Source organism: Tachysurus fulvidraco, chromosome 26 (genome assembly GCF_022655615.1).
Source record: "Tachysurus fulvidraco isolate hzauxx_2018 chromosome 26, HZAU_PFXX_2.0, whole genome shotgun sequence".
Taxonomy (NCBI): domain Eukaryota; kingdom Metazoa; phylum Chordata; class Actinopteri; order Siluriformes; family Bagridae; genus Tachysurus; species Tachysurus fulvidraco.
The window spans coordinates 9834635-9851352 of NC_062543.1; the positions used below are offsets into that span (position 1 = coordinate 9834635).

The 16718-nt window shown below is 38.0% G+C and overlaps 1 protein-coding gene across 2 annotated transcripts in view; it reads left to right on the plus strand.

Annotated features, from left to right (window-relative positions):
- LOC113656687 (coronin-1C-A-like) overlaps positions 1 to 16489 on the plus strand; it is a 40671-nt gene extending 24182 nt beyond the window's left edge. For both annotated transcript variants that reach the window (XM_047809518.1, XM_027168033.2), the window contains 5 exons: positions 1350 to 1454; positions 6061 to 6206; positions 8919 to 8976; positions 12708 to 12950; positions 13044 to 16489. In XM_047809518.1, coding sequence (XP_047665474.1) covers positions 1350 to 1454; positions 6061 to 6206; positions 8919 to 8976; positions 12708 to 12950; positions 13044 to 13163 — 672 coding nt within the window. In that variant the 3' untranslated portion in view covers positions 13164 to 16489. The remainder of the gene's footprint in view (positions 1 to 1349; positions 1455 to 6060; positions 6207 to 8918; positions 8977 to 12707; positions 12951 to 13043) is intronic.
- Positions 16490 to 16718: the final 229 nt, after the last annotated feature.

Consider the following 16718-nt stretch of genomic DNA (forward strand, 5'->3'; position numbering starts at 1 on the left):
GATTCCTGGTGAATAATTGTAGCCGGCACTCTTATTGGCTGACATTTTAGTCACACTCAGTTTGTGTTGCTCAGCCATGTGCTTTTTGACTGTCTACAATACTGTGGGCGCTGAAGTGGTGTTGTCCCGTCAGCACCCATGCAGTTGCACGAGGAGTGGAAAGATGCCGTTGATAAGTGGTGGTGCATGTTCTGCCATCACAGTAGCAGCTCAGAGGCAACTGATTGTGGGTGCTGCTGTGAAAGGAACCTCCAAGTTACCTTTGCATTGGTATCTGGGCATAAACCTGAGAGGCATGTGGTTGGTCAGCAAAGTGAAATGCTGACTGGTCACATAGTATCACAGATCATCTATGGCCCACTTAATTGTGAGGGCTTCTTATTCTCCTGTGACAGTAAACAGAATTTCTTCTTGGTGTGGTTGGCTTACACCTGATATAGAGGACAGAGTGCTTCTCCTCATTAAAACTCCAGTACAGGATGGCCCTCAGCCCTGTGTCTGATGCATCAGTGTCTAGGAGAAAGGGGAGGCTGAAGTCAGGGTTCTGCAGGACCGGCTTGCTGGTGAAGGCATCCTGTGCTAGGACCACTGCACCTGTATTGGCTGGTCTTTCTTGGTGGGATCTAAGAGGGGAGGCTTTAGAGGAGAGGGTAGAAACTGATGATAACCCACCAACCCCAAAAATGCACGTAACTGTTTTTTGGGGGGTGGGATAGGGCTACTTGTGAAAAGCATCTTCTTTCTTCTCCTACAGCTTAAATAGGTCCTGGCTAATGTGGTACCCCAGATACTGAAGCCTTGGCTTCATCCATCTGGGCCCAGGGATTAGTCCTGTGGTGGTAGGTTTTTTAGTGGTGCTAAGCTTTTGCGCTGATGGGTGATCGGCCACATAGCATAGTAGAGTGCATAGTAGGCTAGCTGGGCCTACCCAGAGAGAAACGGGGTCAAGGATGTGACTCCATTCTTCATCGGGTCACTCTTCCTTCATAGCGACCCACTCAATGATTTGCCGATACACCTCCAGGTCATCGTCACTGCTTATCTTGGTGAGGAATCACTGGTCATCTTGGCAGGGGCTGAGGAGAGGAGAGGTGGCGGCCTCTTTTATTTGGGTGAGGGTTGCTTGGATATTGTGTTTTACATATTAACTTAAAAAGTGCTACTGATTGGTAGGTTTGTTTCTCACTCACTAAGAAGTGTTTTATTTTGATGTTATAAGAGATGATTCTTGGATCAAACGTAGACTTGTTCATTAAATAGGAATGAACTATTGTGTACTTTAGGTGTCATTTTATGAGATGTTTGCCCTATCATACGCATAGACAATTAACATTGCATCTAACTTGCAGAAAAACATGGATGAGCCAATTTCGGTACATGAGATGGACACCAGCAATGGCATTCTACTTCCCTTCTATGACCCAGACACTAACATTGTCTACCTGTGTGGAAAGGTAGGAGATCTGTACACATATAAGTGCAACAGTGCAACTTTGTCCAACTGGTTGCTATATATATTTTTTACACCTCTATTGTCATCATCTTTTTATTTTGAAAATTTTAATAAATATTTTATTTTATTTTGAAAATTCTTCTGTTGTTTAATGGCATTGTCAGATATGTTTACAAATTATTTTTCTCATATATTAGGTAAGGTCACACCAAAGCCTTTGTGGATTTCAGTTTGTTGCTAATAGTCACCCAAACAATGAAAACATTTATTTGCACATTAGATGAGCTCTTTGGCCTTAAATTAAATTTACATAATTTCCCCTTTTGCTCAAATTTTTGATAAATTGATGTTAGTGTGTGAAGTTTACTTCTTTAATTTTGCACTTGAGCTACAAGGCAAATAAGGGAAGGTTATAAATGCATTTTAGCATGGTGCTTGTTTTAAAGGGCTGTGTTAAATTAATCAATAAATAGGTGGACTGAGCACATTATTAGGAGCATCTTCTTTGTTGAGTGGCAGTTCAACACATAAAATCATGCAGTGTTCACATCAGAACAGGAAATAATGTAATCCCAGTGATAATATCTGTGACATGCTTGTTGGTGTAAGATTTTTTAGTATTTCAGAAACCGATGACCATTTTTTAAATAACATAGAAAGGTGTGGAAAACAAAACAAAAAAACATCAAGGCAATAACAGGATTGTTGGTGGGAGAAGTCAGAAGAAAATGGCCAGATTGGTTCAGGTCAACAAGAAGAAAACAGTTACTCAAATAATCAATAACTTTTGTTTATTTTTTATCCATTAAAAAGAGAAAGTAAATAAACAGAAGATAAATGTAAATCAAATCAATATTTGATGTGATCACACCAACAGCATCAATTCTTCTAAGTACACTTAATCCCAGTTTTTAAAGTAACTCAGCAGGTAGGTTGTTGCAAACATCTTGGAGAACTAACCACAGATTTTCTGTGGATGCAGAATGCCTAAATTCTATCTGTCTCTTCATGTAATCTTAGACATACTTGATGATGTTGAAATCAGGGCTCTGTGGGAAAAACCATCACCCCGGATTTCTTGTTCTGCCCTATATAGTGGTGAGATGAAAAGCATGTCAGAATGCACAAGATATTGAAACTTGAGGGCGATGGGCTACAACAGCAGAATACTACTTTATGTTCCACTTTTGTCAGACAGAAACAGAGACTGAGGTTGCTGTGGGTGCAGGCTTAGGTTCAGAATTTGGCTACCAACAGAACAAATCCATGGATTTGTGAAATCAAATGAGAGATTTGAAATCAATGGAGAGTCATGAAAATGCACCTAAAATTCAGAAGAAATTGCATAATGCAAACCTGCCAACATGGACCAGAATCACCTTGTGGAATCTATGCCATGAATATTCGAGGCAGTTTTGAAAGCAAATGTATTAGTATAGTGTTCCAGACTAAGTGCTCAGTGAGTGTATTATTTAATTAATCCAGGGGTCCTAACACATTCCAGGGGTATTTGAACACCAGAATTCCCAGACTGTGCATAGAGGTAAACATAGTGCATTAAAGATTTTTTTACAAGAGCTTGCAGGCATACACTTGTGAAGACCCCAGGTTCCAATTTACTGAGCACTTCCAAGGGTAAAGGACATGTATGACCTGGTAAGGCCATGTGGTATTGCCAGTGATTTTGCCCCTACATCCAAAGCTGATTTCATTGTTTTGCTTTGCTGTGTATGATCATTGTGCTATATTTCCTGGTTTTCAATTTTGGATTCTGTTTCTGTTTTTTTTGTAAGCCCCGTGGACTGTTGCTAGTGGTTGTTTGACTTCACTGCCGTTCTCGACTTCATTACTGCCTACTGTTCGGATTTGTTTGTTTAATAAACTTCAACCTTAACACCTTCTACGCCCACTTCAACACCTCCAGTGTCAACACAGAGTGGAGGCACACACTGGGACCACCCTCCTACTGTATTATCAGCTGTGGTACACAAAGATAATCCCCTGTAAGGCAGCATGGCCAGACAATATCCCTGGGCTGGACCTCAGAGCTTGTGCTACGGAGTTGGCTGATGTACTGACTCCATCTTCAACCTCTTCCATAGTCAGAGCACCATACCCACCTGCGTCTAGACCACAACTATTCTTCAAAAGAAAAGCCTCCTGAACGATTACAGACCAATAGCACTCACTCCAATCATCATGAAGTGTTTTGAGGGAGTGGTGCTGGCCGATATTTAAATCAGCATTCTGGACACATTGGACCCACCGCAGTTCGCATACTGTCCCAAAGGTTCCACCTCAGATGCCATTGCTGCTGCCCTCCATATTTCCCTTTCCCTTAACTGGAAGATAAGTACACCTAATCAGGAAGCTTTTTATTGATGACAGTTCAGCCTTCAACACGGTCATCCAACATAAACTCACCCACAAATTTTACTAGGACTACACCCCTCACTCTGTGAGCGGCTTCTGGACTTCCGCAGTCTGTCAGTATTGGAAATAAAACCTCGGCCACCATCACAACAAACATGGGCAACCCCAAATGTGTTCTCAGTCCCATCCTCTATACATTGTTTACGCATGACTGCATCACGTAAAGCAGTGGTCCCCGACCTTTTTTCGCCGTGGACCGGTCAATGTTTGATAATTTTACCGTGGCCTGCTGGGAGTGTGGGGTGGCGGCTATACAATTAATTAAAATGAATGATAAAGCGGTAGAAAATGAATGAATGAATGAATGAATTTTAATTTAATTGTATTTAATCATGCCTTTTTAACTCACTACAACGCTAAATCAATGAGAACCTTGAGCTTGTTTCTTTGCAATGAGACGGTTCCATCTGGGGTAATAGGAGACAATGACACCCGAAATGTATTGCTAATGTCCAGTTTATTCCCGTTGTTTTGTTTTGGTTGGTGTCACTGCAGAAAATCCCGCTTCACACAGATAGCATGTTAGAAATGGCAATAGGGATTTAAGTGCTGTGGTGACAATCTCAGGGTATTCCGCCATGACTTTAATCCAGAACACCGGCAGAGTTTCTAACTTCCTAACGACGTCTGTTTCGTGCTCATTTTTGCTAATTTGCAGGTTAAATTTGAGCAAACACAATATACACATACACCAAGAACATGTTAAACATGAGAAAGAACAGAGAGAAGAGCGATACACACCTTCTCTCCACCAAAGCTACAACGCCACTGCCGCTTGCAGGCGCTCAGCTCCAGACGTCACCTAAACTCGGCCCGATATCATGATATTTTGCGTATGCAATATTGGTGCGGCTTCAGGTGACATCTCTCAGCTGAAGTTTAACCTCTCGTCCATGGAAAGTCACACAAATCCGAGAGAAATACACCACAGTAAATAAAATGGAAATAATTTAATGTTCCTTGGGTGGCCCGGTACCATTCGGGGGTTGGGGACCACTGACGTAAAGGACAACATTATCCTGAAGTTTCCAGACGACACTGCAGTGATATGACGGATCACTGTCTGGGACGAAGCGGCCTATAGAAGGGAGGTGGCCAGTCGTGTGATATGGTGTGAGGACACCCTCATCACAAACAAAACAAAGGAGATGATAGTTGAAATGAGGAAGGAGTGGAGAACTCATTGGTCACTTTTTATTGGTGAGCCTGAAGTAGAGAGGGTGAGCAGCTTCAAATACCTTGGTGTCCACATTAGCAATGACCTCATATAGACACAACACCACCCAGCTGGTTATAAAAAGGCACAACAGCAGCTGTACTTCCTGAGAAGGCTGAGGAAGTTTGCCATCTCATTTAAGATCCTCAACAACTTCTACAGCTGTGTTATTGAGAGTGTCTTAACCAACTGCAATTTTTGCACATATTACAGTAACATTGATTATATACATATATAGTTAACATTGTACAGATAACGGTCTATATTTCTATATTTACTGTACATAAATCTGCTGCAAAGTTCATTGTTTAAAACTATGTTTGTATTTATGTGTGTTTGATTTTTTACTTAATGTAAGATGTACTTTTTTTTACCTAGTTACTTTTTTTGGTACTTGCCAGGCATTCACTCTGGATAGCAAAGAAAGAATTTCATTGTACTGGAAAACCCGTTTCCTTACTGTGCATATGACAATAAATGCTTTAGATCTAAATCCTAAATCTAAAATCTATAATTGCATTGTCTCTTTTCAAATTTAACAATTCACATTGTCTCAAAGCAGCTTTAGAGAAGTAGCAAAATAATAATTAAAAAATACATACATACATTTAAAAGAAGTTTGAAATAGTAATTTAAAATTTAACATACTATGTATCTCAAACATATATCCCTAATGAGCAAGCCGGAGGTGATGGTGGCAAGGAAAACTCCCTAAGATGATATAAAACAAAGCACAAATTCAGCCCATAATTTATATTCCCTAATTATTCTGGGTTCAAATGCTTAACTGGCAGCTTGCCTAACTTGTTAGCAACATCTTGTAGCTCAAGTAACAAAACAAAAGAAGCAAACTTCAGAGACAAATTTCATTACGTGAGACATTTAAAAAAATGTTATGTACGTTTTATTTTTTGCTATATTACTCAGCCAAACTCTACATTATATTTTCTTCACACAGGGAGACAGCAGTATCCGCTACTTTGAGATCACAGATGAAGCACCGTATGTTCATTACCTTAACACCTTCTCCAGCAAAGAACCACAGAGGGGCATGGGCTACATGCCCAAAAGAGGCCTAGACGTTAATAAGTGTGAGATTGCCAGGTACATAGCACAATGATGTTACATATATGTATGTTGGTCTACAGGAACAAAATTTCTCATCTTTAGTAATTCTGTTGTATTGACTAGTGATTATGGGCACTATTATTAGGATCGTAATTTTTTATTTATTCTAAAGCCTGTGACAAAGCATAGTGTCTCCACTGGAGGCAAACATCACTCCTCTGATATCATTCAAAGTTTATTGTTTTTAGTAGTCTTGTCTTTATATTCTAAGGGTACTAGTTGTACCATAAAAGTACCATATTTTCCAAGTAGCTCCAGAGTATTTGATACTGTAAACCTCCTGTGTTTAAAGTGAAAAATACACTGAATATACACCACAATGTAAAATTAAAGCTTGTAAAATGTATGGGATCTTGCTAGACCATATATTTTAATAATTGTTCATAGTGAATCACAATGGGACTATGAGCGATATGGGCTGGGCGATATGGCTGAAAACTGTATCATGATATCAGTGTTTCATATTGGTCGATATCGATAATTATTGATATTTTTTCATGACCCATTTAAAATAAGGACCAGGAGAAAAATAGATTACATTTATACATTTTTATTTTAAACTTAACCTTCCTCTGATCATAATACCCTCAGTTATTAAGACAGAAATGTCAACAAGCAGGAAAACTCAAATAATTAAAATGTAAACATAAGTCTAAAGTCATGGTGAACACTTAACAATTATCTCTTAACATTTAATGTGCAAAATAAAAGAAAATGTAAAAAAAAATGATTAATAAAATGTAATAAAATTGTGCAAAGTGTTAAATATAAACATGGGCGTCGGAACCATTATAAGATGGTGAAGACTTTTTAAGACAAATAATATTGGACCCACCCACTTTTACCATCTCTATTCAGCGCATGTCTTTTTTAATTACTTTTCAGAGCGCCGCCAGACGAATCCATTCTGCTTGAGGAATTCCCTAATAAATTAAACTCCATTCCGTGTTTTACTTACAGCATTGACCATGCTCCTGCTTTCTGAAATCTATGGGCTTCCGATGCCCATGAATATAAACATAGAGAAACCTGAGAATTTAGTGCAAGTTTAGTGCTAGGAAGTTCACTAGCTGTTCACCTTCTGGTAAATAAAGTGTCTTAAAATATGTGCAGTATTTTGTAAACATAAATAAAACTGAGGTAGACTGAGATACATCTGTAATATAAAACACACACCTGATATACTACAGTAACATTGTTCGAAATACAAAACCTGCAGAAATATGAAAAGGTAACTCTTCAAGTTATTCTTACTCTAATCATACTTGAAATTGAACTATTGAAGTATATTTTCAGTCCAGTTTTATTTACAACTTCAGCGCTCGCTGTGGCGTTCATTTTCTGCTTATCAGTCGCCGGTTACTGAAGTATGAGACAACGATACATACTGTTACATGATTGGCTGTTAGCGTGTCACTCCCTATGTTGCTAGGTTACCAGAGAGCGAGTGCTCTAACTTTGTTGTTGCAACCAAACTTGCTTCGCAACCTCTGTTTTCTTCCGACGAAGTATAAAAAATATTGAATGTTTTATCGAACACATTTTTTATTGATATCGATCACATGTTTATCGCGATACATATCGTTATTGTTTTACCACCCAGCCCTACTGTGAGCAGTTTTTTTTTAATCAGGGCAGCACAGGTCTGTGACCATTAGGTTTGTGATAGTAGTGAAGTGGATCTTTCCAGTCCCCAACAGTCTTCATCTCAGACATGGATTCTTACGGGAAACCAGAGGAATTTCTATGGTTTAGCTAGTTCTTCATATCTAAGTTATCTACTGCTCCTGAATCAGTGAGGGTTTAATAATATCAATATAGAGGGTTTACTAATATCAAAATATAATGATTGTGAGCACTATTTTCTATACATACAGGTAATAATATTCACACTGCTTGGAACATTGAATCAAAAATCCTTAGCATTCACCTACAGAAGCGGGCCATTGTATTGTTTAGGGTATTTAACAGAAAGTCTGAGCAAGCTGACTTTGAGGTTATTAAATGTCCATTAATTCCTTCATAGTGGTTACAAAGCTATTCTCCATTTGGTTTCAAGCTACCCAACTTTCTCTGGATCCAGGGTAAGACAAGATTGATACACAGTGTAAGGATCCATATGCAGAAATCCACAATCCAAATATCAAAGTCATGAGAAACTGCAGGATAGTGTATAGATCTGACTTTATGTTTAGTTTTTACAAGCCAATCAAAATGTAACAGTGGATAAAGCCAGATTTTTTAAATTAATTTTTTTATTATTTGCCTCAAATGTGGGGGACACGGTGGCTTAGTGGTTAGCAAGTTCGGCTCACACCTACAGGGTTGGGGGTTCGATTCCCGCCTCCGCTTTATGTGTGTGGAGTTTCCATGTTCTCCCCATGCCTTGGGGGTTTCCTCCGGGTACTCCGGTTTCCTCCCCCAGTCCAAAGACATGCATGGTAGGTTGATTGGTCTCTCTGGAAAATTGTCCGTAGTGTGTGATTGCGTGAGTGAATGAGAGTGTGTGTGCCCTGTAATGGGTTGGCACTCGGTCCAGGGTGTATCCTGCCTTGATGCCCAATGACGCCTGAGACTGGATAAGCAGTAGAAAATGAATGAATGAAGTAGATTTCAAAAATAGAATTATAAATGATTTTACTACTGTTTGTTTTGTGATTTAACATGAACTTATCTTTATATTTAAAGGTTTTATAAACTTCATGAGAGGAAGTGTGAGCCAATTATCATGACTGTCCCAAGAAAGGTACTACTTATTGCAAATATGAATTTGTATTAACGTTGAAATATTACTTCAAAGAAATGCATCATGAATTGTATAGATATTTATATAAGCAAGTCTGCATGTTAACTAGCATGCCAATGCCTTCCAATCAACTACATGTATGTCTGTTTCTAATTGTCCGTGTATATACAGTACACTTTCTATCAGTCAGATGAGCCAGTTTCAGGAACTGCTGATCTCCATGGAATTTCTATAAACACTCTCCAGAGTTTACAGAAAATGGTGTAAAAAAAAGCAATTGTGTGTAACTTGAGGAGGGTCAGAAACATCTTGTTAATGATAGAAATCAAAGGAGACTGGTCTGAGCTTGTAACACTTTGTAAACCCCCAGTGCTGCTGTATTAAAGGAGAGCATTCATGCTGTATGAGAGACTCTGCTGTTTCTTTGGCTGTAGGCAGCTTTGGTAAGGAGATAAAGTAAACCATCGTGGAGAGTCTGTCAACCACGATCAGGACTGTGTACTTTCCATCTGACATGTGTAGTCCAGTGACAAAATCCAAGGCAACATGAGACAACAGGGAATAGGTAAGGGATGAAGGAAGCCTGCTGGTCTGAGAATATTGGATTTAGTCTGAGCGTTATCCTTGAGAAGATCAGGCCAACCAGAAGCACTGCTGAATTATTTGACATGTGCAATTAATACTAGAGTGGCAGAACAAACGAGATGAACAATTAACAATTAAGACTTGTGAACAAAGTTTCAGTGAGACAAACTGAGACTCTCTGCTCTTTGTCAAATCTAGCAGCCCCCAGATGAGCAGAAGAGGGCAGGATGCAGTCAGGGGCAGGTTCAGAATCAACTGGTGCAAATTAGTGGGACAGGACATCAGGTTTCAGGTTCCAAAGAAAAATTGAACCGTCCAAAGAAAAAAGACCATTGAACCTGTTGAGGGTTTAATCTCTTGGCTGTCCGAAGATTGTCGAGACCATGTTCGTCCACATGTTGAGCAGCTGTTTGGTTGAAAAGTTCCCTTGAACCAATGTCACCACTCCACCACCACGTCAAGTAGTTCCCAATCTCCAATGTCATAGTTTCTTTCTGCTGGGGTCAGGTGATGGGATAAGAAGGCACATGGATAGAGTCGATTGTCCCCAACAAATCATTGTATCATTAGTTCCCAGTCTAAGAAAAGTCAACCACAGTCTTGTGAGCAGGGTCCGACAGTGTGAGAATGAGAAAAAGTTAAATTGTTTTGAATGGCTGGTTGGCCTCTGAGTCCCAAAAGAAAGTCTATTTGGCTGAGGCAAGGTAATGCAGAGGATAAAATACTATACTAATACTAAATAACTATGGATAAAGTGGTGGTAGAATTTGGAAAACCCCGAAAACTGCTGTAGCTGTTCATGTGGTCCCCAGGAGCAGGCCAATCACTAACCACTGCTATGTTATCAGGATCCATATAGATGCTACCAGCAAAGAGAATGAAGCCAAGGAATTGAACTATTTTAGCAGGGAACCTGCTTTTCCTTGCTTTTACAAACAACTGGTTCTGAAGCAGCCTGCCAAGTACAGCACAGAAATGATGGACTTGATCTTTGAGGGAACAAGAGAATACTTAGATGTCATTTAGGTACACAAACACAAATCTAATAATCATATCCCTAAGGAAATTATTAATGAAGGCCTGAAAGACAGAGGGGGCATATGGGGCATAGCAAGGTACTCATAAAGTCAAGACAGTGTGCTAAAAACTGTCTTTCATTTGTCTCATTCATTGATGTGAACCAGGTGGATATGAAGGTCCAGCTCAGTAAAAACAGTGCCATCCTGAAGGAGTTTAAAGGTAAATAAGGTCAAGGGTAACGGATATCGATTCTTGACTGTGATGTTGTCAAGTTCTCAAGTAATCGATGCATGGTCTGAGAGTCTTGTCTTTTTTGAGACAAAAAAGATGCAGGATCCTTAGGTGATGTGAAAACTTTGTGAGGCTTCCTTCTCAGCCAGGGCAGATCAAAAGGAAAGAAGACGAGTTAGAAGCTAATGTATGGCTAAGTGAGCCTGGCCAGAAGATAATACTCCGACAAGGAAGTCGGAGCTGAAACAGGACATTGTAAAGAAAATGCTGATTTAGGGAGAATAGTCAAATGTAATAATCCCATCCAGGCACAGGCTCCCCGTGACCCGAGAAGTTTGGATAAGCGGTAGAAAATTAATGAATGAATGAAGGGATCCATTGAGTTTTGTAATAAATATACATACCGGTGCATCTCAACAAATTGGAATGTCAATGAAAAATTTTAGCAATTTTAGCAATTTGACTCAAATAGTGAAACTCATATAATAGTGTATTACATAAATTCAGTACACTCAGACTAAAGTAGTTTAATTCTTTGGTTCTTTTAATTGTGATGATTTAGAATACTTCATAAGACAAATAAAAAATTTTTTTTACTGAATTGTTGGTCTTCTGGAAAGTATGTTCATTTACTGTATATGGTTTTAATACTTGGTAGGGGTTCCTTTTGCTTTAATTACAGCCTCAATTCGGTGTGGCATGGAGGTGACCAGTCTGTGGCACTGCTTAGGTAGTATTGAAGCCCAGGTTTCTTTGATAGTGGCCTTCAGCTCATCTGCATTTTTTGGTATCTTGTTTCTCATTTTCCTCTTGACAATAGCTCATAGATTTTCTATGGGGTTTAGGTCTGATGAGTTTGCTGGCCAGTCAATCACACCAACAGTCATTTAACCAACTTTTGGTGCTTTTGGCAGTGTGGGCAGATGCCAAATACTGCTGGAAAATGAAATCAGCATCTTTAAAAAAGCTGGTCAGCAGAAGGAAGCAAGAAGTGCTCTAAAAATTTCTTTGTAAACAGCTCCAGTGTCTTTGGTTTTCAAAAAACACAGTGGACCCTACACCAGCAGATAACATTGCACCCCAAATCATCACAGAAATTTAACACTGGGCTAGGGCTATGGAATTCTTCACCCTTTCTCCAGACTATAGGACCTTGGTTTCCAAATGAGATACAAAACTTGTTCTCATCTGAAAAGACTATTTTGGACCACTGGGCAACAGTCCAGTTCTTTTTCTCCTTAGCTCAGCTAAAACGCCTCTGACGTTGTCTGTGGTTCTGTTGTTGTCTATGGTTCAGGTACAATTGTAGCCAAATTCCTTGACATGTCTGTGTGTGGTGGCTCGACCCCACACTTTTTCCTTCCACTCAACATTCTATTAACATGCTTGGATATAGTGAACAGCCAGTGAAGGGTGTCAATGATTGTCTTCTGGACAACAGTCTTCCCCATGATTGTGTAGTCTACTAAACCTTTTTACTAATAAAGGTTTCTAGGAAACCTTTGCAGGTGTTCTGAGTTTATTAACAAATGCAACGAATTGTATGAATTCGAAAGTACCAAAGACTTCTTCACTACTTCAATCTGTATGTACTGAATTTATATCATATATGAGTTTCACTATTTGAGTTGAATTACTGAAATTAACATTAACAATTAATTTCCATATCCATGTAACATCCAGATTGTGCTTGGGTCAAAAAATTCTTGAAAATTGGTCAAAATGTTGAAATGTTGGCATTGTAGCACTGTAAGTGTGTGTGTCTGTGTGTGAAGCCTATAGTGTTTAACCTAACCTGTAATGAAAATAGCAATGCAGTTCTTAATACAAATCCTTTGATTGATAATATTTTCAGAAATAACTGACAATTTTGTATTTGTGCTTAACACCCACAGTCAGACCTGTTTCAGGATGATCTGTATCCGGACACAGCTGGACCAGATTGGGCCTTGGAAGCAGAGGAGTGGTATGAAGGCAAGAATGGTGATCCTATCTTAATTTCCCTTAAACATGGCTATGTCCCTGGCAAGAATCGTGACCTCAAGGTGGTCAAAAAGAATGTACTGGACAACAAGTCACCCAAGAAGGTGGAGGAGACATCAACTATACAAAAGCCTGCCTCTCCTCAGCTCATTAGAGTAAGTATTGTAACAGTAACACATGTTATGTTGTGTAAAAGTATTCTATTAAAGCATATGCTTTACAATATTCTCTCCTCTTTTTATTTAAAGAAAAATGAAGTTAAGTTGGAGGAGCTGCTCCGAGAAGTGAAATCTCTTAGAGACCTGGTGACAATTCAGGACAGGCGAATCACCAAACTCGAAGAACAGGTGGCCAAAGTGGCATTCTGAGGCTGTGCTACAGGTCTGAGTCACCATATCAGAATATGAAGAGATACATTTCAGAGGGCCAGTCACTGCCAAAAAAAAAATCAAAATTCAACTGATCATTCCTCTTGCTGTTTTGTTCTTGTGACTACGACTTGAAGCAACATTCCAATAGGAACATTTTCATCTTGCCTCCCCTGAACATTTATTAACAAAAAAAAAATCAGCTTAATTTTGCTTTGTGTTGTGTTTTTTCATGGTGGAGTGGGTTTATCTGATAAATATTTCAGATTTTAGATTTCATGATTTTCTTCCGTTTTTTTAGTTTTGTAAAATTGTGATCCTTTGAATTTTGAAAGTCCAGAGTTTATCAGTATTAATCTTTTATTTCTTTGTGCTACCAAATGTGAGGTGTACCCCACCTGCCTATTTGTTTTGCTTTTATTTTATTCCTTTTACTGGTGGGACTTTACACTGTCTGTTTTTCTTTTGATGACTGGACAGAGAGAAGGTTGACCTCAGTCAGAACATCTCAGCTATAGAGGTTAAAATTACATGACTGACACAGAAATTAATCAAAATTAAATTTAGGATAAACTGAGAGTAAAAAAGATCTATCACAAACAAAAACACTGCAGGGAAAAGCACCATTGAACAGATACAGTATATTGCTTATCACCATATACTGTACCACAATTCCAGCATTAATTCCCTGCTGCTCACTGTAGTAGATTTTTATTCCAAGCTGTCAGTATCAGTGTACTAATTCTAAAAAATGCTATACATTTAGATGATTTTGATAAATTTACCAATGTTTCCAAAAGCAATAAAGCAAACGTTTAATTGAGAATCAAAATTTTTACCTCTTCTAAAACTGATCTGTGGTTGCTGTTCACCGATAGGACTCCCAGAAGTCAATTTAAGTTATAACTTATAGATAACGGTGTAATATAAAATTTAAGCTGTAATCATTGGCCTCTTGAAAAAAAAAACTTAAATACTACTGCTACCTATTTGATCAATTTAACTTTTTGTTCAATACAACTCAGCTACTTATTAATAGAGCTGTCCAGCCACTTTACTATTTGAGATTTAAGTACGGTCTATAAATATTTGGACATTAACTAAATTATTATTATATTTTAGATATCTCACAGAATGTTGGATTTGAAATAAGTTTAGGAAGATTTATAGCACATTTTGTATTTGTACCCCTCCCCAGTTTTAAGAATTATTAAGAAATGTCAACATGTCAATTCCTGTTCTTGTTTTACTTTGTACCTGTAGATGAAAGTCATGTAATTGCATGTAAACAACTACAAACAAACTTTGTTTTCACTTATTAAACAAAAGAAATTGACAAAAAAATATTTAAACTGTGGAAAATATTAGGACACCTTATGCCCTAATAGCTAGTGTTTTCCCCTTTGGTTGAAATAACCTCAATTTAACCACAAATGTTTCCTCCTTACACACCTCCAAAGATAATTACTGTAAAGTTCGTTTCTGATTATAGATTTATGCAATTTGACATCAACTATAGCAAGAGCTTGCTGTAGGTCCTGTGATAATATTTTAGGGTTTTTTGGAGATGCCTTTATGCATCTTGCAGTCAGCTCTTGGGGTTAATTTGCTATGATGGCCTGACGTGGCCATGTTGGCATTTCTTTGAAATGTTCTCCCCTTGTAAATGATTTTCTGGACGGTGGAATGGCTGATTACAATTATTGAGATTCTTATGAGATCCTTTACCAGACTCATAAGCATCAACAGTCTTCTTTCTGAAGGCCCCAGAGAGTTATTTTTTGTGAACTAACTTCATTTACAAGTAAATCAGATAAAAAGTTGATTTCAAGCATGGCTTTGAAACTAAAATCTGTTATTTTTACTTCTTAATATAGGCCATTTTGATGGCTATTCCCAGGTTCATGGAAGTGACCTCTTTGGCCCTTGAATGCTTCCAGTTAGTTGTGCATGATCAAAGCATTGGTGCTAGGCCATTTCTAAACATTGATGTTACAATTGATTATTTAATCAAGCGATTAAATATGTTAACATTCAATATTTTCCTTACCTTCAAAGACCTAAAACCTTGCTTGGTGAGACTGGTGTGACTGCAGTAGACATGATGTTCATGCCAACCCAATTGGCTTCATTTAAAAACAAATTGGCATTATACATCATTAACAAGTATATATTTATCTAAAAGCATCAACAAGTTTAACTTCTTTTTAAAAATAAAAGAAGCAAACATTGAATTGCATGAATACATTTCAGAATGTAAAATAATTTAATTTGCAACTGGTAACAATGGCATATAATTATTTTTACTGCCATACAGTTAGTAATGTAATTTAATTGCATAGATATGAAGTCTGACCAGCCATGCAAGTGGAATGTCCACTAAGGACCTCCCTAAGGATTCACCTTGGCGAAGAGCCATGCAGAGTAAATTTTTGTCACGTTATAAGCATCCAGACTGTGATAAGCTTTTATAACTTCTTTTGTATAGACACACTCAGTTTCAACCAGCTAATGATACACATCTGAATACGTTAATTGAGGTAAACAGTTTAGGCTTTGACTGAAAAATTGGTGCCTTAAATACTTATTTATTTTGTGAGGTTTTGTAAATTTCTTATTCGTTAAGTTCTTAACAGAACTTAAAAAGTTAATGTGCTTGTCATTTGGTTTTGACAGACCTGTGATTTAAAAATGGCACCACCAGAAATGCCTCAGGACCAGACATGCGCAGCAGCTTTGCAACGTTTGTTATTGTTTACATTTTTTGAAATGGTCTAAAAATCTCTCAGTGAAGCAAACTTTTTACAGTCTAAAAAATAAAAACAAACTTATCACAGGGATAGCAAAAACATTAGGTGTGTACCAATGAACTATTTGCAATATCCTTAAACAGAAAGAACACACTGTAGAGGTCAGGAACACCTTAAGGCCTGGAAAACAAATGCCAGAATAATTCTATCCTTGGTGAAGAAAAACTTAGTTTTGAAGCCAACAAGTGAAATGTTCTGCAACAGCCAAGTCAATCACATGGCCTGAATCCAACTGAGCATGCATTTCACTTGCTAAATGCAAAACTGAAGGCAAAACACCCTAAGAACAAACATGCACAGAAAACATTGCAGTAAATGCCTAGGAGACCATCATCATCGAAGAAATCCAGTGTCTGGTGATTAGTGTTATTATATTAAAAAGAGGGACCATGTAACTTTTTAAATGCTTTTGTTGGTATTCCTTCAGCTGCTTTCCTAACTTTTCCATTACTTTTTGTCTCTAAAAAATAGAGAAAACATAAAAAGTGGTGTAATTTCTACACTGTTTACCCAATTTTGATGTACATTCACTTAGCTCTTTTTCATTGTTTAAATTCTAATACTGTATACTGTGATAGTCAGCTTAAAAAAGAATAGCTTTGTTCAGATATTTATTTACTTGTCTATATATTCAGAAAGGCTACAGTATGTCCAGGTGCTCTACCTTATTCGCAATTTTCAGATCATCCTAGTCACATAATAGTAATTCCCCAAGTTGACATCTGAACTTGATTTTCATGAGGCA